This window comes from Apteryx mantelli, chromosome 2, assembly GCF_036417845.1.
Source record: "Apteryx mantelli isolate bAptMan1 chromosome 2, bAptMan1.hap1, whole genome shotgun sequence".
Taxonomy (NCBI): domain Eukaryota; kingdom Metazoa; phylum Chordata; class Aves; order Apterygiformes; family Apterygidae; genus Apteryx; species Apteryx mantelli.
Window position 1 is genome coordinate 4,579,774 of NC_089979.1, and position 21,622 is coordinate 4,601,395.

Below are 21,622 nucleotides of genomic sequence, written 5' to 3' on the forward strand. Positions count from 1 at the left end.
CATGTGATATTTCTGGTTTGAGGCCCACCCTTAATACCCATGGACTTTCAGCGAGTCTAATGCTTCTTATACTTCAGACCCAGTAGGTATGTCCCTGTATCAAGGTAACATCTTTGTTTGCTCTTCAAATGTCAAAGCAAAGACTTTGCCAAATACTTGGTAGAGCTGTTCCTTAACCTGGATTGTTAGTCTGTTAATCCCAACAAAGTTTTGTCTACGAACATCTCACAAACAGTGAGGGGAACCAGCCCAAAGCAGTGGAATAATTGAGGGGACGCATGTGCTATGCCTTCTCAACTCCTGTAGGAGAAAGGATTAAGAATCCTGTAAGAGTTAACTGTCTTCATGGGAACTGGGTTGGAAGCCAAACCACTATCTTGTACCGGAACGAAGTGATAAGAAAAATATCCAGTTAAAAGTAGAACAATTCTTTAAAGAAATACTCTGAAGACTTAAAACCGTCTTGAAAAAATGGAATTTGGTAATATTATGTAGTAGTCATTCAAGTATGTGACTTTGGTTTTGCAATTTCCTTTCATTCAACTCATCCCTTTATTTTAGGAATGATGACTGTCCTCCTATTTCCCCCCACAGAAATAAGCCCATGTCTTCCTCTGTTCCACATACATAAAGCATCCCTTTCTGAAGTTCATCCTGTCCAAAATGCCTAACAGCTTCAGCTAGGTGCATTTGTTTTCACATCATATTTCATCTGACATCTGCATGTGGTCAATGATGTTCCTTGCTCAGGCTGCTGCTGTTTTTCACCTGTAAGCAGTCATCTTCTGGAAGATCATCACCAAGTAAATGTTGAAAATAGAAAAACAAGCATATTGCAGGAAGTAGAAGCCAGCAGAGTTGATCAGAGGAGTGATAGGGAGACCGCGGAGCTGAGAAATGTAATATCTAGGCTCCTGTAAGGTCAGGCTCAGCTTTCCAAAGCAGCAGTGAGAAGACTTAACATCTTTTAAGCTTGTACGATCGGAGAATGTAAAGCAATAAAAGCTTAGAGCAAAGAACTGAATGTCCTAGCTCAGGGTGTCCCTGTTTGCAACAGCTCCTTCTGAACCACCAGAAAGGTTAAACCAGAGCAAAGAGCAGAAGCTAAAAAAGCTTGTTAACAGCATATGAGATGGGAACCATTTGCAGTTGAGGTTGCCTGGTGAGAACAAGGGTTGGACATCAGTAGAGAATGAGGGTTACTAAAATACTACCAATATCAGAAGAGGCTGGAAATGATTGGAATGTGAAAAGAAAATTCTGTTTTTGGGAGTGGACTTCTTGTGCTGTGTCAAAGGATAAAAAAAATCCTTCCACCTTTTGAACAGAGCAGCAGACGTGAAGCCAGACTGAACGGGAGTGAGGCAAGATGAGGAAAAGTCAGTGGCGCAACCACAAACTTCAAGAAGCACAGTAAAGGTGTGGGGGTGAGAGAAGATGAATGGAGAGCCATCCAACTGCCTTATTAAGCCTACGCTCTTACTCTGCATTATCATTCAAGAATGGTCAAGTACTTTAAAGGCGTCTTGTATTGAACTGTTAAAGTGCATGAGCAGACAGCCGCTTTTCAGTGGGATAAGTGATGTTCCTTGTCCAGCTCTCAGTTTGATCACTGCTTCCTCTGACCTATTCTGTGAATAACCAGATGCTCAAAGCCTCGATCTATATACAGTTGACTGATTCTGGGATCCCAAATTTAAGTTGTAGCCCTTATTTCCATTGAAAGTCTACTCACGTGGTCTAGGGAGTCCCTTCCATCTTTCTTGCTCTGAAGATGGCTTACACTAGTTGCATGTGCATTTTGGTGTTTTTTTAAACAACAAAGCAGAAAACCTATTTTTCTGATGTTCAGCTTGCTACTTCTCTCCCTCTTTTCGAGCTGAGTTTCCCACATGGTTTGAGACTTCAGGATATTATCAAGGGCAGCAGAATGAGAAAAAAAACCTCTGCTTGATGTCTGACTCTAGCAAATGTACTGCTGAATAGAGGATCAGATGCTTTTCCAAGGATATTAGATAACTAGTAGGATAAGCTGGCAACTCAGCTGTTGTCTTTTAGCATTATGCCATTCCGTTTCCTGAAATTCTGGCTTTTCCCTCATTGTCCAGTTGGCTTTTCCCAAGTGCTACTGTCAGTTCCTGCAAGTGTTAAAGCAGTTTTACCTGCTTACAGAAATACCTGTGATACTATCTGACCACAAATTCATTCTGCCTTTGAGAATGATCTCAAAAGGTATTCTAGCTGGTGTGCAATTAGCTGTGCGTAAAGAAACAACTGCTAGATTAGCTTTGTTTCCTAAATGATCAATTGTGCTTGCATAGGTTGAACTTTTACTTCCATGTTCTTTTTGCCAGCAACCCTGCATCTAGAAAATGACTCAAGTGCAATCCCTTTGAATCTTGCAACTAAATTATTTACAGACATTAATAATATGCTAGAGGAAGTCGACTTATGAATATCTGTGCTGCGCTCTTTGTCTTGATTTATTGAATAGCTTCTGTAATTGTCGAAAACATATTCTGACAGTATTTGGAATTCTTAAGTATTTACAACCTGAAGAAACTAATTCGTACAGCCTGAGAATTTTCAGAGCAGTGACTATAATGAGTTCAAATTCTGGTACGTGAAAATAAAGAATGTACTGCACTCTTTAGCTTAGGTACAGTAATATCTGCAAGAAATACCTGGCATCGCATATGTAGACTAATTTGTCCTGGCCTGAATTTTCTTTATGGATGAATATTCGTGCAAAATACTTGTCTCAACCTATTAGAACGTATTGCTCATTCTGGAGAGTAATTTGCAAGTGGTTACACTGATACAATTCATTTCCCACACTGTGCAATCAGGAGGACAGCCTTGGTAAAATAACTTGCAAAAGATGCTAGTGGCAATGATGTGCTGATAGGTAGGATTATTCTTGCACCACCAGCCTCATTGGCTTAGATATTGTCCTTCCTTCTGCAAAAAGGTAAGATTGTTCTGGTTAACCCATTTGGTAATATATTGAGATGTTTTCTGATAGTAGCCTTAAGTTTGTTTTCCTCCCTTCTCCTACCTCAGTGAGACAGAGAGGTAATGAATCAATTTAGTTCTGATGGAAGATAACTCTCATGTTCAACATGGTTTAAAATCTTGAGGATTTTTTAGTAGGACATGCTCGGACTGGGCCATAGTTACTCCACACCAGACTCCGAGGTCTGCCTGTGACTATCTGGCCAAATTAGTGCCTTTTCTTAGTGAAAGCTCTGTTATTTGAAGCAGTTTCAAATCATAACAGCGTGTCTTCACACTAGCCTGAGGGGTCTCCATCCCAACAAGTCTTTGCGTTCCTTGTGGTGACCGGACTATTACATTTGCTTTTGAATGCACTTAGCCCTTAGTGCTTGATATCTTGCCCTTAACCTTCAGTTTTTTGGGCAGATCATGCTACTTGGAGATCCTGCTGTCATGAATAAGGACATACCTGTGTCTTTGCTGTAGAATGGAGCTGCTTCCCAGTGCCCGTGTTATCAAAAACCACTAGCCTCAGCTGTTCAGGTTTCCTCCAGCTAGGAAGGCTTCTCTATTGCTGTTCATGCCTGTTTACTTGTTTAATTCATAACCGTGAGACTGAACAGGAGCATATATGTAGCTTTTTATCTAGCAGTAAACCAAAAATAAGTTTGATCAGATAATACTACCTTTCCCCGTTTAAGAAAATAAAGTATTTCCTAGTAAAAACAGCAGCAGCAGTGATTTAACAATGTAATCTGATCTAATATTAGTAGCAGCCTGTGCCTTTAGGGAGCAGTATAATATCCAATCCACTGAATAAAGCCTGTCTCACATTAAATTCTGGATCCCTTTTGAAAAGATGGCTTCCCAGAATTGTTTCAGTAACTTCATAAAGAGCCATGATTTCCTACTTTTTTTCTCCCCCCCCAATAATATAATCAGGCTTGGGAAATGACATTGGGCCCCCAAAATATGAAGAAAAATACTATTGTCTTACAAAGATGTTTTTCCTGATTTCATGAGGACCTCTATCTCTCCGTGTTAAGACTTAAGTTCTCTGTTCATCTCAGCAGTTCATGTCTGGGCAGGAAAAAGCCCATCAGGGCAGTTTGTCAGGCACAGCAATTTTTCTCTAAGCCACCACACTGCGTCATCGCTTCTTCCAGCGTTAGCAGGAGTCTTATTCTTGGTCGTGTTTTGAATAAGCTGGAAGGGGGTGGAAAGAGGGCGGCAAGACAGCAAGGCCGTGCATTATGGAAAGGAGTAACCAGGCAACCTTATGGAGGGTTTAATACTGGCAACGCTGGAGCTGGAACCCCGTTTCGGTCAGGTTTTAATGATTTCTGGAATTTTTATATATACCAAGGAAATGGCATGACGAGTCTAAACAAAACGGCATATACCCTTGCTGTTTGATTTTATTTCAGCTGCATTTGTTGGGGGAGTCGAGGGTGCCAGATGGCTGGCCTTGTTGTAGGGGAACTGTCAGAATCACTCGCTTCTCTTAGTTGAGGATAATTTTCACAAGTTATGCCCCAACTTAAACAGCAGTAAGGCAGGGCTCTTAAAAAACATCAGCTGGATCACGGTATATGAAGAGTCCTGAAGGCGGGCAAAAATTTGCATTGCCAGAAGAGGAAATAAAGCTGCTTCTCTGTGCGATGGATTGCTCCGTATCCTCTCCGGTTGCACCGTGCTGCTGAATGATCTCCCCTCCCGCCCGTCGGACCTCGCTTCTGTGGCCTAAATTGGGTGGTATCCTCAAGAGCAGGTCATGATGCAAATGTGCTGCACTGGTTGCAGTGTTTTTTTTCTTTTTTTTATGAAACCAATCTCAAGTCTCAAAATTTACCTTGTTAAAACTCTCATCTGAGAAGTCTTCGCTCGGTGTCAGGATTGCTTAGGCATGATATTCGTGTAAAACAAGCTGTTTTGTGCTGGTTTGTTTTCAATGCCTTTGATTACCTGAATGATGGATTAAATGTTAGGACATGTCAAATTGCACGCAGTTATCCTTAACCTTTTTCCTTTGGCAGGCTTCTCGCGATTCAGAACAGGTTAGTCCAGTTTAATGTGATACAATTTTAAAATTAGAGGTTGACTGTGTTCCCTTTCCTCTCAATATCTGGAGTGATGTTGCTCAAATATGAGACTGTTAAGTAATATGCAGTATAACTGCATTTTTTTTAATTCTCGAACAAGTATAGTCTTTCCCCTTTGTTAGGACCGATGCAGTTATGTTTAGAGAAAGTGGTAGCTCAAAATCTTCCTGTAATCCCATTTAGCTAGGCGCGTAGCCTTGATGGGAATTTAAACAAGGACCTGCTTATAATTGCTGCGTTTTTGAACCGAAGGCCTCGTGATCCGTTTAGGTGGTGGTTCTAGAGAGTCGCAGGATTTTTGCCTCTCAACTTCCATGAAGGATCAACACCTTCTGACCGTGGAAGGATACGCTCTCGTTCAGTAAGCTTCAGGTGGAGTCATTGAGTGCATTTGTCCAGCGGGGCCAAAATCGTCAGCTGTGTTTTCTAGATGCTTTTCTTCCTGCTGCAGCAGCTAAACGCTTGCGTCTTGACATGGGCCAAAGAAACTTCCCCCGTGGCCAGCTCTGTTACTATAAACAGCTGCTAATAATTAGCAACAGAGCTGCAAAACAGCCAGGGAGAAAATAGCCACCTCTTGGCCGAGCGAGTGGTATTCTGCCTCGCATCTGCGAAGCACCGGCAGGCAGAATAAACGATAGCGCTCGCGGCGTGACCGGAGATCCTTCTGCTGCCTCCTGCAAAGGAGGAGTCGTGAGCCGAGCAGGTGAGTCCGCTTTTTGACTTTGTCGCTGCAGGGATCCGCCGACAGCTTCGTTCCCCTCCGCGAGCTGCCGTTTCCCAGCGGCTTTGAGCTACTCTTGCTACCCAGAGTAATGATCCTAGCTGCCCCCGCTTCTCCCTCCCCTCCCCTCGGTATGCCGGTATACAGGTCGATGCAGCCACGCAATCAGAGAAAGTTTACCCGACTTAGCACAGGATTTTTTTTAATTGGCAGTGTTTTTGTCGGGTTAGTTTTTAACCTAAAGCAGTTTCGCTGTCTGATTCACTTCATAAATGCTTATGTGGCTGTGCAGGAAGGGGTGGGGGTAAGGAACCTGGGGTGAAAAAAGGAAGAGCAGACTGCTGCTTTGAGAGGAAGTACTTGTTTATGTGGGCTTAAAGCAACTGAGAAACTTCGAGTATGATCAGCATAATAAACTGGTAAACTATTTGGTGTGGTAGCCCTGTGCAAGCAGACGACTGTGAAACGAAACCACCCTGGCTTGCAAAACAGGTTGCCCTAGCAAAAGCACAGCTCGCCATTGGGATTGGAAGCGGTGATCAGATTTGTAGCGCAAGGAGCATCTGTCTGGTTTCAGCTGCTGCTACCTGCACGGTGGAAGCAACTGTCCCTCTAGCAGATGTGCAGAACAAAATAAATTGTGCGGGGAGTCATCCGTTTCAGGACAAAATCGCTTAGATCAGCCTCCTGTGGAATCGTTTTTAACGTTTTGAGAACCGAGCAGTTAACGGGAGGTATAGCTATGCTGGCTAGGACGAAGGGTATGGATGAAGGGTAGTCTTGCCTTTAAGAGCTGCTCGTTCACAGCAACAGGCTATTGCTCTGCTGCTGTGGGAGAGCGCTAGAGGATTTGAACTCAAAAGTTTAGGAATTTCCTTGGATGAATGTCATTTTACTCTTGTGCATTAAAAAAGGCAGAACTGCAAGCAGCATATGGCTTTGCAAGCCAGTTGAAGCAGAACCGAGTCTCCTTTTTGTATTTAATCGTAGATGGAATAATAAGTGGTGTTTGTCAACAACGTAGAAGCATTCAGCCAAACATTTGTTTAGTCTGAGGAAAAGGCAGCCGTGCTCAGAATGACTTTTTTTCCGATGAGAACACGGGAGACTGTTAGAGTGCTTATTAAAGCTATACTTCGGTCAGTCTAGGCAACTTTCCAAGAGATGGCCAAGTTACTCGAAAACCTCAACACAAACCTACTTGGAAGCAAGAAATGAAGTATTTGACAAATAAATAGAATGACTGGGCAATTACGGGCTTGCCAGCCTAACGTAATTCTCAGGTGAAACAGGCTGTTGGCATGCATGTCTGTGATGTACTCAGGAATTAAAGGAGGGTACTGTGCAAGGCGTTATAGAGCCTGTGCACTTACGTGTAAAAGACAGTAATGATAATGGAAGATGCAGATCTTGAAGAGAAGAGATGGTTAGATCAGTGGCTGGAAGTTAATGCAATAAACTTTAAAGACCAGGATGAGAGAAGAGGGTAGCTTGCCTCTGCTCAATCCCCCTCACCCCCTTTTATGTTCACTAACATTTGGACAGAACTGTTTTTGTCTTTTGAGTTTGCTTGCTCCGTTTTTTCTTAGGTCCTTGCTCCATTTTTTCTTAGGTCGTGCTTATTTTTCCCTTCGGGACTTAAGATTTTGCAAATAATGCACACCTCCCCTGTTGAAATGAATTGTTTCTTAGGCCAATAAATGCCTCAATGATTGCCTACCAACTCCGGGGTGGTGGTGGGGGGAACGCGGGCGAAGCCCTCCTAAAGAGCTGAAATTTTCTCATGGTATCCAGTTGGGCTCATTGAACTTGCCAGACTTACTACTTAATAAAGTATGTATGCGATTACCTGAAATTTGCTTCATACTATGTAACTTAATTAAAATCATATGCTTTGGCACTGGCTCAGAAAATCTAGTTGCTTGTAGAACAGAGCATTCCTGTTCCTTGTAGGCAACAGATATCTGGAAACATGCATTAAAATAGCTCTGCCTTAAAAGATTTGGACAAGATCACTGTTAACTCTATTTATGCTCTATTTTGGGATTGATGGGTGTGCTACCCATCGTCTGATCTCTGGTTGATGGTATCACAAATGCGAAAACATTGCTTGTCAACCTCTAAATCTTAAATTGTGTTTAAGGAGGAAAAAAAACATGCTGTGAACTATGTCATTTGCCTGAGGTATCGTGTTGCATAATTGTCTAGCATGAGCATTTTGCACTTCTCTAGCACCTTAGTGCTCACTAGGGACAAAACACTGAATTTTGCAGGCCACAGATGTGATCTATATATATAACTGTTTCTCTCCTTTGGAACCCAAAAGAAGGCAGTAGTGTTCCTCTGGCTCGGTCTGCGAACGCTCTCTGTCGCTGCACGGGATTATTGTGCTACAGCCTCATCAAGCCTGTAACATGTGGTGCTGGGCTTCACACACTCATGTTATGATCTACCTAGATGCAAGGGAGTAAAGGTATAACAGATAAGATTTACCAAGCATTTGAGCAGCTCTTGTAAAATTTTTTTGCTTACAGATTCATTTTCAGAATACATGACTTGCCTGTCTTGTTGAAATATTAACTACCACTTTATAGGTTGTGTTGTCGTTGCTCTGTGGCCAAAGGTCCAAGTGAAACATCTGCAATTAGGTTGAAGAAGAGCTAGCGTAATCAATCCCCACCTCCCCATACGCCCCTTGCAAGATCAGGAATATATCTTTATCCAAGTTCTCTTCACACCCAACCTCCGTACGGTGCCTGAAAGCAAAGCTTTAAACCACTTCCCATGGATGAAATTCTTCATTCTGCTTTCTTATATTTTGTTAGTTAAAACCTTATGGAAAGTATAGTGAGATTGGATGGCAGAAAGCGCGACGTGGTCATCTTGAGACAAATACTGTCTTATTTGCCAATTTACATTTTTAAGCTATTAGTATTTGTCTGCTGCATGGTGTCATGGTCACAAAGGTGCGGGTGAAAGGGAAGTTGTCTTTCTGAAGCTTACTGCCGCTGTGCCTCTCCACTCCTGCTTGAGGAAGGGCTACCAGCTCTTTTAATACCTACACTGGCTGAATGATAGGTAAAATGTAAGCCCAATTTACCACTTTTTGAAAAGGAGAGAAAATAATGCTGGCCTGTTTCTTAGGTGGAATTTTCAATGAAATGAAGCCTTTGAACCTCATGAGTAAGTGATTTTGCTGTATTAAAAAAATCTTATCAATAAAGTCGTGGTTTTCCTAGCTGATAAAGGTGAAGAAAGAACTATTTGTGCTAGACCCAGAGATGGAGGTGTGCCTTCCTTGGTATTTTAATCCAACTCCTCTTCACATGCCATTTACTCTGGAGTTCCTCACTACATATAAACTTCTGTAATATTTACTTCCAGCAGGTAAATAAATTTGCCTCCCGTTTTGATAAGGCACAATGCCACTATTCAGACTTGCCAAATTCGTAATGAACTTGGAAGAGGAACAGCAGAATCTGTGCGAACACAACAGGACTCATAAAAGAAACCTTTCTGAGAGGCTGTTATTCTCCGACTCTGGTGTTAGAGACGCACTTGGAGCCAGATGAAAGCACTGAAGGAAGACTAGCATTGTGCTTACCACAAAATTGGCATAATGGAACGGCAATTCTCTGTTCCATTAGATAAAACCTGCCCATTCTGCTTCTTGCTATTGCCCTTGAACACTGTAACTGCTTTTTTTGGCATGCTTAAAAGGTACCGTTCTTTCTATTTGTGTCAATTACAACTTTAAAGTCTACCTCCGTCTATCATACACTATTCCTGTCTCTTAAATTATCTGGTCCCTCCCCGTCATCTTCCGCTTCAAGCATAACTTTTTCAGGCATCCCTCAAGAATCTCGCTCAGATGGCCTAAATCTCAGATATCTTCTTTTGTCCTGCCTCTTTATCCCTTGCCAGGAATAAATGCTCTCAGCCCGGTGTCCTCCTGCTCGCGTGTTCGGGCTGCCCCAGTGTGTCATAAAATATTCTGGTGTGATGAGCTCTGTGCCTCTCCCTCCCCCATTCTGCTACCTTGTAGCTACTTATTAAATGAAGTGTTTAGGGAAATTGAATCCAGTCCCTCCTAGACAGTGAAATGAAGGGAAATTAAGCATGAAAAGAAATGCCTATAATCTTTATAGCCATCTAATGCAGCATGTTCTCCATGGCCCTTAGTCTGTTACTGGTCTGAGGAAGAGAATGCCTTACGCATGTTCGGAGTGATTTCTGAGTAATAACAGCTGATACATAAACCTGTTAAATTCTACCAAATGGGGTTTTGTCTAACAAGTCTGCCGGTAATTAGACATTTTATTACTAGTCTGTAATTAAAAGAATTGCCCCTGCTCGGAACTTGTTACTTTGGAGGTTTTACTCGGCCAGAGCTTTTTGTTTTTTAATACACACCATACTTAATTTCATATTTATGATAAGCTAATAGCCATTCAAGGAGTCAGCTGAAACCTCAGGCACTAAAGCAAGGTAGGAGGATCGTGTACATGCCCCTCCTGGTGTGAGTTCAGTGCTGGAAGGAGACAAATGGGCTCTACCACATGCAGGAACATAAATCCAAACCCTGACAGATGGAAATAAAATGCATTAGAAAAGCAAGGAGTTTATGAAGAACATGAATAAGTACCTGTCTGCGCCATAATTCAGTAACCCGAAGCAGGGTATCTCAGCTGCCCCTGTTGGTACTGAGTGGGTGGAGAAATGGTTTCTTGAGACCTTTTGTTCTGAGCTATTTCTTGTTTATGGATTAATACGCTTGGAACTTGAAACTCAAACAACAGAAAGCACTGGCGTTCAGGATAAGTAAGTTTTTTAACTTTTCTCACATGATTTAAAGGTTTGACCAGCTCAAAAGCTACTTGTAGTATTAGTTCTTATCAAGGTGACCAAATTTGAGAACTTCAGTAATTTTGGTGAGCCTGGAAGGAGGAAAATGCCAGTATTTTGAGTTGACTGTAGTATTAGGGTTACGGCTCTAGTCATTCTGTTCAAAATCTGAATAAACTCGGTGACCTCCTTACCACGCATGGCAGGCAGCAACTTTTTGCTGTATTCTGGCAGTGCGCTGCGAGCTGTGGGGCAAGAAGAGCCTGCAGAGCAGGGATCCGTCTGGACGTGAGAGGAGATGGACAAAAAGAGAGCGTGTGAGATCCAGCAAGTAGGGAAACCACAGGAAGAGCAGAGGTTGCAGGACTTCAAATCTCTGAACGTTTTGGTCTGAGAAATGGCAAGAAGAAACCTTTCCTAGGGATGCACAGGGTTTGTCTAGGATTTGATAAAACCTAGATAGTCACTAAAAAGCTTCTGGGCTGAAGGAACCTGCAAACCTGATGGGAAGAACATTTCCTATGAGATCGCTGGGAGTAGTGAGTAAATTTTCTTTGCGGAGCCCTTTTGTTTCTGTTCCCGCTCACACTGTTTTCTCTGTCCTGTAAAGTTCACTCCTTTAGTTTCTGCTCATGAACTCTAGCTTTTGAGAGCTGTCATGTGATACTTCTTTAATGAAAGGGCACAAGCAGCCTCATCTTACAGATCCGACCAACTTGAGAGTCTTGCCACAGCAAGACAAAGGGGATTTTTTGTTGTTTGCCTTTTTTTTTTTTTTTTTTCTCCTTCTAAGGGATAGCCTCATAAATTAAGTGTGTCAGAGCAAATAATTCTCCAGGATGCCTTGCCATTATTTAGAGCAATCCTACAGTACGTTAGAACAGTAGGATCAGAGCAATGCTAAAACCGAAAAAAGGTGCTTTCACCTGAAAGAACAAATTATATGCAAGAAGCGCTCTGGGGGATCCAGCTCTGAGCCTGGTATCGGCAGTAAGGAGTGTGCGTGAAGATGCTTTTTTTTTTTTTTTTTTTTTTTCCTTCTTTAAGTGCTTAAAAACATTCACATTTTCATTGAAATGGCATGATATGTATGTTTGCTGAGACTTTGTCTGTGGCATGAATGAGGGATATGCAGGAGAAACTTGTCTTGCCTGGCTGGAATAAAGTTTAGGAATAATGTACCATGGAAGATTTGCATCATTCTACTATTGTGGACCTCAGAGGCCTCATAGGAGGTTGTGACTAAGGTGGCCTGTTCTTGTGTGCAGAGAAAAAGTCAAGATGAATGTGTATGCCATATTTCTCTTCATTAAAAGTTTAAATATTGATCTTAAAAATTATATTCCTAATGGCTTATTTCCACTGGTGTTGGTTTGAGGAATGTCTTTGTTGTAGGAAGGTCTCGGTTCCCACAGTGTAAACTTCTCTACCAAGCTGCACGGTCGAATTGCTATTATTGTGGAAGCTTGTAGGGGGCCTTTGGGTCTTAGATGCTACTGTAAAGTAACTGACAGCTTCCAGAAGTATAAACTGGGATGTCCTTGTGGCCGGTGAGCACATGGCAATCTCTGAGTCATCTTCCTGGCACAGTACTGGAATATCCTATCTGTTTCTGAAATGGAACCTGCATTGAATTTCCCAGAATTGTTAGTCTTATGTTAGATCTTCTGAGAATCACAGGTGCATCTGTGGTGTAGGACCACAAACTGGAGGAACTTATGAGTGCAGTTAAGCTTCATTTAAACATCAGGAATAACTGCATTTGAATGGAAAGTCCAGGGGTAGGAGGGAATGTGGAATAAAAGACCCTTCAAGCAAGGACAATGGAAAACAGTAAGCAGGAAATAGGGTATATGGTTAAAAGGGAGGGGGGGAACAATATCCTGAAAAATGCTATTGAAATTTTTTTTAAAGGTTGCTTTTTGTTGCAGATTAATCAGCCACTCGATGGGGATTAACAGTGGAGCACCTCTTTGTGTCGCCTTTCCACCTCCCTGTAGCAAGAAAAACAACTTCAGCACTTCTTCAATAATAATTATGAAACTGGTATTAACTGAATGGCAATTATGGATTTTTAACTCTAACTCACAGTAAACCAGCAAGCCATATGTTGAAATTCCTACCAAATAGCTTTTCGTTCTTAATGTCTCATACCTATTCAAGAAGTTGCAAGATACCTGTTTGTATACGAGGAATATAAGCATTACTTGCCTGAGGAACAGAAGCTGAAAGAGAAGACACCCTAAGTTGTCCTTGGAGATATGGTAGTATTATTTATATAGATATAATAAATATATATATTTTTTATGGTGATGAAAATGGCTCCTCAGAATGCTGACTCGGAATCTATGCAAGTTCAAGATCTACCTGTGGCAGAGCTTCAGAAACCAGAAAACAAGGAGAATGAAAGTAGAGAGGAGACCATTAGTGAAGGATCCATAGACCGGATACCGATACGCCTCTGGGTGATGCATGGTGCGGTAATGTTTGGCAGGGAATTTTGTTACGCCATGGAGACAGCTTTGGTAACACCTGTGTTGTTACAAATCGGTAAGTAATTCTCATTTCTTTTAACCAAAACCTTATTTATCTTTTTTTTCATTGGTTAAAGTCAGAGGAAAAAGGAAGTGGGGGATGCTAACTAAAAATGCACACTGGCAATAAGGAATTTTTTTGGTCTTGGTTGTGCCACAAATAACAATTGTATGACCATGGTTAGGTGGGGAGGAGTTGTATCTCCTTTCATCCTCTGTCTAATATCTCTTCCCTCTGTAAAAGCTTAATCTGATTTAAGTTTTGAGTTCACATGTAAAACGTGCAAGCCTAAAAGCTTCTAAAATTCTGTATTAAAAGGTGAGTATTCTAGACACCAGAAGCAGCACCAGACTGTAAAGGATTGCGATGAAACTTTGTTTCATTTGTGGACAAATGCTTCAGGTTATAGTACTTGAGAATAAGTAGTTGTATAATTTGGCTTCCCAACTGTTAGTGAAATGTTACCTGTATTTCAAGCCGCTAGTGAGTCTTGTTTTACATGGTTAATCTGCCTAGTTTATCTTTAATCATATAAATCCTTTATCAACTTGTTTTTATTATGCAATATTCAGCTGTAACCTGATGAAAGGAAATAAGTGTTCATAGTTCATTCTTTTGAGTAGTATGTCGATTCCTTAAGGCCCAAATTGTTCAACTCGATTAGATAACTTAAAAATTCAGATGGATCTAGTGATAAGTGGAAGTTCTTGTCACTGGAATTTTGTTAAAGCTTCTGCCCCAAACTGCTTGCAAGCCTCAAATTAGCAAATAATTCTGTAACTTCATATTTTATCTGAATCAGAGATACTAGCAACGAATGATCATAGGATTGTTGGTTGTGCTATAAAGTCACAAGTCGTTAATAATTTTCCAGATCTTTACCAGGATGCAAATTGCTTTAGATAAAATGGAGGGAAAGCGGAGATTACAACAGAAAGTAGATGGTGTTAAGTCTTATGGAGAGTACTATAATTAGGTTTCCAGATAAAATGCCAAACAGTATTAACAATTTCTGACATTACCTTTATCCAATCCAGCAAACGTGTTCTCTGTCAGATGTCAGAAAATACTGTATGAAGAAAAATGGAAGAACTGGACTGAGCGTGCTTCCATGTGTGAATAAATCAATGATGTGTGTGTACATATTATAAGTGTATATACAACATATGTGTGTTATATGTATGCTTATGCTTGCTTTGGCTTATACACGCAGTTGTGCCTTAGAACATGCCCAGTTGTGGCCAAACAGAAATAAGAGTACCCAAACAACTCTCTGAAATAATGTTCATTGAATAATATTTATAATGTTTAAAAATTTAAAGGTTAGCATTCCAAATGAAACATCTGTGTTTTTATATTTGATACAAGGGCGGGGCATAAGAGATGAAATGTAAGAACATGCAATGTGCAAATTGCTTTCTGTACTCTTCCTACAGTTAAAAATGCCTTTTCATATGAAATTAATAGTCTATTTTAGACCAACAAGTGGGTCAGTAATCAGTACGTTAGTCTCATGAGAGGTGCTGATGGGCTGTTCCTCCCAACTTCCCTGAAAACTTTCTTTTTCAGAGCTCAAGTGGTATTTTTGGATCTATTGGTAAGATAGCTAAAATAGATTACAAGTGTCCCCAGAATAGGAGCTTTCTGATCAGCCCAACTTACTGAATAAAACACGTGCAACTTCATCTAGGAATGTTTCTAATGTCCATAACCTCTTTGGAGATTTTGCATCATTTGGATAAGCCAAGATTTAGAGACTTGAGTCATTTGAATTGTACTAGCAGCTTTGGTTCGGTTACTGTCTGCCGTGAATACAAAATACTTACATCCTGCTTTTCATGGAGGAGACCTTCAGTTTTGTAAGGAACCTATACTTTTTTTGTTCACTTTCTTATTTGTGCTGGCACTTGGGTGTTTAAAATGTATAGCTAGCTGAGCTGACTTTACCTTACCAGATGAGTAAGGTCAGACTGTATAAATAAACCGTCCCCTTCATTACCGAGCACTCTACTAGTTTCCATTTCTTTTGGGAGCTCTTCTAGCAAATCTGTTTCCTCCAGATAATTGAAAAATATCTCTTCCCTTCCTCCCCTAACCCCGGTGATCCAAATAACGTTGAGATTTGGGAGAAGGGAAGAAAAGAGCTCTCATTTTTTAGAAAAGCTGGCAAATAGACAAATGCAAAAGACTGTGGCGATGCAATGCTGTGTATATATGCTGTCTGGGTAAGGAAATGGAGTTACCTGGTTACAAAAGTTAGCAGTTTGGAAACTTCTTGAAATTTTTAGCGCTCTGCTCGTGCAAACAATGTTGGATTCACTTAAGGGTTAAGTAATTCACGGTTGACTTATCTAGTCTGTTTGGTAATTGCCTCTTACGTGGTTCTGTTTACTTTTATCAACCTCAACATCTGTCTGCCTCAACATGAGCTGTATCTGTTCCTCACCAAAGGGGTTGCATATAGCTGTTAAACGGCCATAATATTCCCTCTGCATCTTGTTTTGATAAAAGCAACATTCAGTCATTCGCCAAGTCGTTTGGCTTGAGAAACCATTTCTGAGAAGGGGCTCCTGGAGAAGTGTGGTGACACAACCAACTATCTTTGCTCGTACAAGCTAAAGAACCAGAAGCCTTGGTCAAAGGGTTTGCAAAAAAGGCTCTTCCTTACAGATGCACCTTGAATCTTAAGAATTAAGCTTTCCTATACGTGGCTTGCATTCTGCACCTCAAAGGAAACTTTGGTCACTGAAATCTTCTGAAATTCTTCTGAGGCCATGACTGAAATCCGAGGCCAGTTAGTATATTAGATGCTTTCTGCTTGCAAGTATTAGAGGGACGTTGCTGGTTATTCATGATTTGGCAGATCAGTGACTTGTCCTACTTGTTTTACAAGCCCTGAGATTTCAGCAGCTGAAGGAGACAGTCCCTTGAAAAGTCCATTTCCAATTCAACAGTGGTTGAATTGTCGATGTGTTTAAGTTTTCAAAAATTTCAATTTTTAACAAAAGAGCTAAAGCTAGCAGTGAGGGCTCTTTGGATTGAAGGATACTGTGAATTAGAAAGATCTGGAAGTCGCTGAATGCTGTACAACTACCGAAATAAATTCTAATTTATGACTTTAATCTGTGCCTTTATTGCTATGCTTAAGTTGATGTTACAGTGTCTTTTTAGAAATGCAGCTACAAATTAGTAACAGTCTTGTAGTCATAACTTGGTTTTAGTAGCTTAGCAACAAGAACAAGCCAAACATGTATTACACATTTTTAATTCCAGCTTGCTCTTTGATTTGTTATCCACTATCCGGGGCTTAAGAATGCAAAATTAAGCAGCTAATGTGTTTAGAATAATTCAGAGAATCCAAAAATATTGCAGATAGCCTGCGTCTTGGCAGGCTGACTCCAGCTGGGATGGTATTGCTTGGCGCTTTCTAAAGTTATGACCTCTGTAAATCTTCGTTAACCATTTGTAGGGACCTGTTCAGTCAACGGTTCCTCCCCAACCAGTGCTAAAACCGTACAAGAAAGTCGACTACCAGCTCCTTTAGCGCTCCAGGTTTGCATGTTTATATTGGTCCAGGGCGCTTGAGAAACTGAGTGATTTCATTTTGCTATTTCAGATATTCTGTACAATTAATAAAGACCGACCGCAACAACACGAATTATAACTTTGGGCATTACAGGACTATGTAATATGTAACTACAGTATGCAGTGGCACGTGAGCGTTCACTTGGTAAAGGGAAAATGTCTCTTTTAAAGGGTAGATTTCTGTACCGTTTGCTTCCTCTGCCACTTTTCAACCCTATATTACAAAACTCCGTAGAGCGTGGTGAGGCCTTTGCCTTCGGAAACATACAGTACTTAATACTGCTTATCTGGGAGAGGGAGTTAAAATGCCGGCTATTGTTTATAAATGACAGTGTATTTTCTTCCGTTATTGAGCTTGGCTTGTAAAGATTAAATCTCTAAATCTACTGCCAGTTCATAAGGGTTCAGGGAGAATTTGGCTACGTTTTGGAAAGGCTTTTGCAAGGTATTTTGGGTGAATCAAGGTATTTTGGGTGAATGAAGGTGAGGTGAAACTAATGACTGGGCTCACGGAAACTTAGAGAAACTGTTAGCTTTTTAAAGTAACTTGGGCGATAAAATCAGGATACACGACCTCTGCTAACAACACTTAAAATTATTAATAAATATCAGTCTTTGATAACTTCCTTCAGATGATTTGGGATGTAATTCAAGTGCAGTTTGGCTTGTAGGGCAACCAGTAAACGCATTGGTTTCTCTAAAGGGGGGATCCATGTGCCTGTTTAAGAAAAGTCTGTGTTCTCTAACGTGTTGTGGCTTCTACTTCTAGCATGAAAAACTTGACAGGTGACAGATGAGTAGTGGTGCGGTAGCTGGAAACATGCAATTTCATGTCTTAAAGGTAAGACGATAAAAGCTTTGCCAAGCCTTTACTATGGCTTCAAAGGCTTTTCCCAATGCTGCTGAGTGTTTATGAATAGTTAATAGGCAGAGAAGTGATTTTGTCAGCACCAGAACTCTTCCTCACGCCCCCGCCTAAATCATTAAATATATTACACTTGTGCTTTTAAAAAGAAACAAGGTACATTTACATAAGGAAAACACAATTTTCCTGTCCTGTTTACCTCTATGACATGACTTAAATGTACAGATGTTTCTATACAAAACAAATATTTCAGTTGGGTTCTTTAACCTAAGGAGTGCGTCAGATGAGTGATAATATCCGATCAGCCACTGAAGTATCTCAAGTCTAATGTGTAAAATAGCTTCATTTCTATGTATTTCATATGTGAGCGCCTTGCTGAGGGCATCGCGTTGTTATGCTATGAGAGTTCATGGGCTCTTGTCGTAAACATTAGCTAGTCTAGCATTAAATTTTCAAGTTCGTGGTTTTAAGCGTAACCCTGAACATAATGTTCTTTTCAGGCAATAATGCTAAGCAATAGCATTTCAGGAAACGGAGTCCTTCAGTGCTAATTAATAGTTTGTAATAAAGAGAGAGGCTGAGCTAAGCAGAGCAGAATACAATAGGTTATTTTTGTTTGGAAAAAAAAAACGGTTTCTCTCATTATACACTCTTGAATCAAAAAGATGCTAGAGTTACTGCAGTGTTATACATGTAGCATAGTCACTTGGGGTTTGGGCTGTCAGCTCGCCATTAAATTTTTCTCGTCTGTTGTAGCTAAGTGCTTTATCTAACCTATAAAATTCTTCCAGCCTAAAGATTAGCCAGACCATGCTAAAGGGTCTTGAAATCTTGTTCATGTGAAATTGCCAGGATGGCAAAAGGATATTAAGCAATAATACAAACTGCTGATTTTGAGGAATCTCGCAATGGTTGCTGACAAGTCATTGTCCTAAATAAATTTAAAATTATGCAGTGAACTTCAGTAAGAAGCAGTTCGTTTCCCTGTTGAACTGTAGTGTTGATACCTGCCTGAGAAGAATGAACGTAGGTGTAAAAGATTATGGAGATGTCGTTAGAAACCAAGCGTGAAATGTTCCAGATACGTTAGCTTTTAGGTATGTTTCTTCAAAGGAATTAAAGTATCAATTGCTGGCTCAATTCAGCATGGAGGGGCATAGTCTTCCTAAGGCTAACCCTGAGATCAAAGGAGATCTAAAAGCCTTAAAGACCTGGTTGGGAGGGAGGGAAACGAAGGGATGGGATGAGCTTTTAGAGACTGCCTATAATTCAGATAAAGGCTGACTGGCTGGAGAGACCCCTGCAGAGGGAGGGATCTCTTCAACGTGAAAGCAGTGCTGGCTATTTCAGGTCAGCTCAAGTGATCAAGTTTATTTTGCATCTCTATCAGAGGTTACATTTACAGTAAAGAAATACATATGTATAACTGTCTTTGATTCTCAAAGTCAAATTCTTGTACATGCCAGCCCCATGTGGGCTTCCGGTCATAGCTGCACTTGATCCTGGAGGATGAATGGCAGGACCTAAATTCCACCTTGGAAGAATTAATGGCTTGAGAGCTTGACCTGTCCTAAGAGGAGACTGTAACACAGCTGACCTAAGGACAAGAACTGAATTTACAGTGGATCAAGAAAACCTGGAATAGTAAAAGTTTAATCGAATGCACTTTTATTGTCTCTAAGATCATGTGAAGTTTGCATTCAGATCTCAAGTGGTGGAATGTATAAAACTGCAAAGATTGTGCCTTTGAGGCAGATGTTAATTGCCCTAGAAAACTTTCACACCCATCATTTTTTAGTTATTGACTAATTTTATGCCCACTAAGGGATTGTGTAAGACTAACATTACTGAACTTTTTTTTTTTAACAAAAGGCAAATCCATAAGGCTTTTGTCTCATAAATCACTTTTCTCTTACATAAAGGAACTTTTGACCTAAAATCAACAACAGAACAAATTTTGAACACGTGATGTTTAGTGGAAGGTTCAATTGACGATTCACCTAAGGCATCTTTTAAGGAATGGAGCTGTGCCACACTCCAGGATTTTGCATCCTGGAGGCAGCACACACACATACTTTATATTCATACCAAGGCAAATGCCGCACGGTCTGGCAGTTGTGCAATAAATGTCACTTATAAAGCTGTTTTTTATAACAAAGTTCTGTTTTTTCCTTAAATAACATTGAATATGGCTTTAAGATCTTCCAGACTGTGCAATTTTGGATTAATAGCCTTGCAAGGATAGGGAAGTTGAATGTAAAGGAATTCAGGGGATTCTCCCATAGCATGAAACATGCTTCTTATTACTTAGCAGTAGGTAACATTTTGTTCCTTTTTTTGGCTGAATAAGGTCTGCTTAAGAAGCTGCTTCTAAAATAAGTCAAACTTGCTCTTAATGCTGGTTTTTCTCCTTCCAAATCTTTAACCAAAGTCCTTGATCTTGTAATTATGTACTGTGGGAATGTTAACACAGAACTGGCTCAGTATTTTTTAGCATAAGGAATGTTTGTAGTAAAGCTTCCATGTGAGAATAGTCCTTTGAATCCTCAAAAAGTTTCCTTTTGAGAGTTTGCAATTTGAGGTTGGTGTGAGTAACCATATATCGCATACGGGAAACACCAACAGATCTGAGAACTGTGGACAAATAGAAGAAACACAAGGTGCAAGACAAAGCAAATGGTGCAAAATCACGCGCTGTCAGCTCTTAAAGGAGGATGGAGATTTAAAAGCAAGTTCTAATTTTGTTGCTGTCTTTGCTCTTCAAATCCGTGTTTCTACAGAGATTGACATTTCTATCTGTGGGCGGAGCTTCAGGCCTCCAAAAATAATTTATCACCTCCTAAGAAGGGAATGGACTTCTCTCTTATGTAGATACTTTCTTCTACCAGTAAATCTTTCTTGTCCAGCATACTGCCGCCTTTTACCTTAAGTAGCCAAGATTTAAGAGAGGTTTTTAGAACTTTTTAGAATGACTTCAGAGTATGTTTGCAGAATCTGTGAAACTTTGACATCTCTGTTCCCCTCCTTTCTCGAATCTCTTGTTCTCCCCTGCCCCAAGTAGATTTATTAAAGCAGCAGAAATAAGGACCAGTTAATAATACTAGTAGCAGTAGGCTGCTTGTGGGACTATATTAAAGTATAAGCAGAAAATGCTTTTTTTTTTTTTTTTTTGACTTGAATATCAGCCAATAGCTTTTAAAAATTTCTTTCACAGCCTATGGCTCTATCAGTTTATTGCTGATATCCTTTATACCTCTTGCTTGCACTGGATCATCGGGTTGCCTTGCAGCTCCTGCTTCCCACCCATACTGGACTGCCAACCCACCCAGCTGGTGTAGGCAAGATAGGCCCAGAGGTCTTCATTTCTACTGGGAAGGTTGGAACAGAGCCCTAGGTTTTCTTCTGTTTTTAGAGGCAGCTCTAGAGTAGAAAGGGTTGCTTACAGCATTTAGGAAGTGGAGCATTCCTACATTTTTATTTTTCCCTTATTAGTAGAGTTGAAACAGAGCTCCCTATTCCTGTGGATAGCGGAGCAAGGATGGGAAAAAGGGGAAGTGGGGCAGGTTTAGGCCTCCTGAGCATGTGCTGAAATTGGGTGGTTTCAAACACACACATTTACACAACCTCTTTTCTAGTCTAAACCCTTCCTCTTAATGTGCTTTCCACCCACGTATATTCTTGGCCAAACTTGCCAAAGCCCTCATCTTTCCATACTTCTGTCTAAACATACTCTAGGAGAGCAAGCACGTTAGGTGACCCTGCTGATGCATGTACAGTAAACTTAAAAATGGCTTTCTCGGTGATAGTTTGAGCTTCAATATGCTGTTCAGAAGTTGCGTTTGACCTTCACCTATGACTTGGAGGTAACTATGCCCTTAGTGAAAATGGATAAAACATGATAGTGTTTTCATGTTCCTTATTATGAAGTAATTGCCACCTGGGGAATTTTCCAGCAGACAATTACCTTTT

The 21,622-nt window shown here is 40.6% G+C and overlaps 1 protein-coding gene across 1 annotated transcript in view; it reads left to right on the plus strand.

The window, feature by feature from the left end:
* The window catches only part of SLC45A4 (solute carrier family 45 member 4), a 66,915-nt gene that overhangs the window by 14,659 nt on the left and 30,634 nt on the right, over positions 1–21,622 (plus strand). The window contains exon 2 of the mRNA XM_067290108.1: positions 12,600–13,218. Within this exon, the coding sequence (XP_067146209.1) occupies positions 12,975–13,218 (244 nt within the window). The 5' untranslated portion in view covers positions 12,600–12,974. The remainder of the gene's footprint in view (positions 1–12,599; positions 13,219–21,622) is intronic.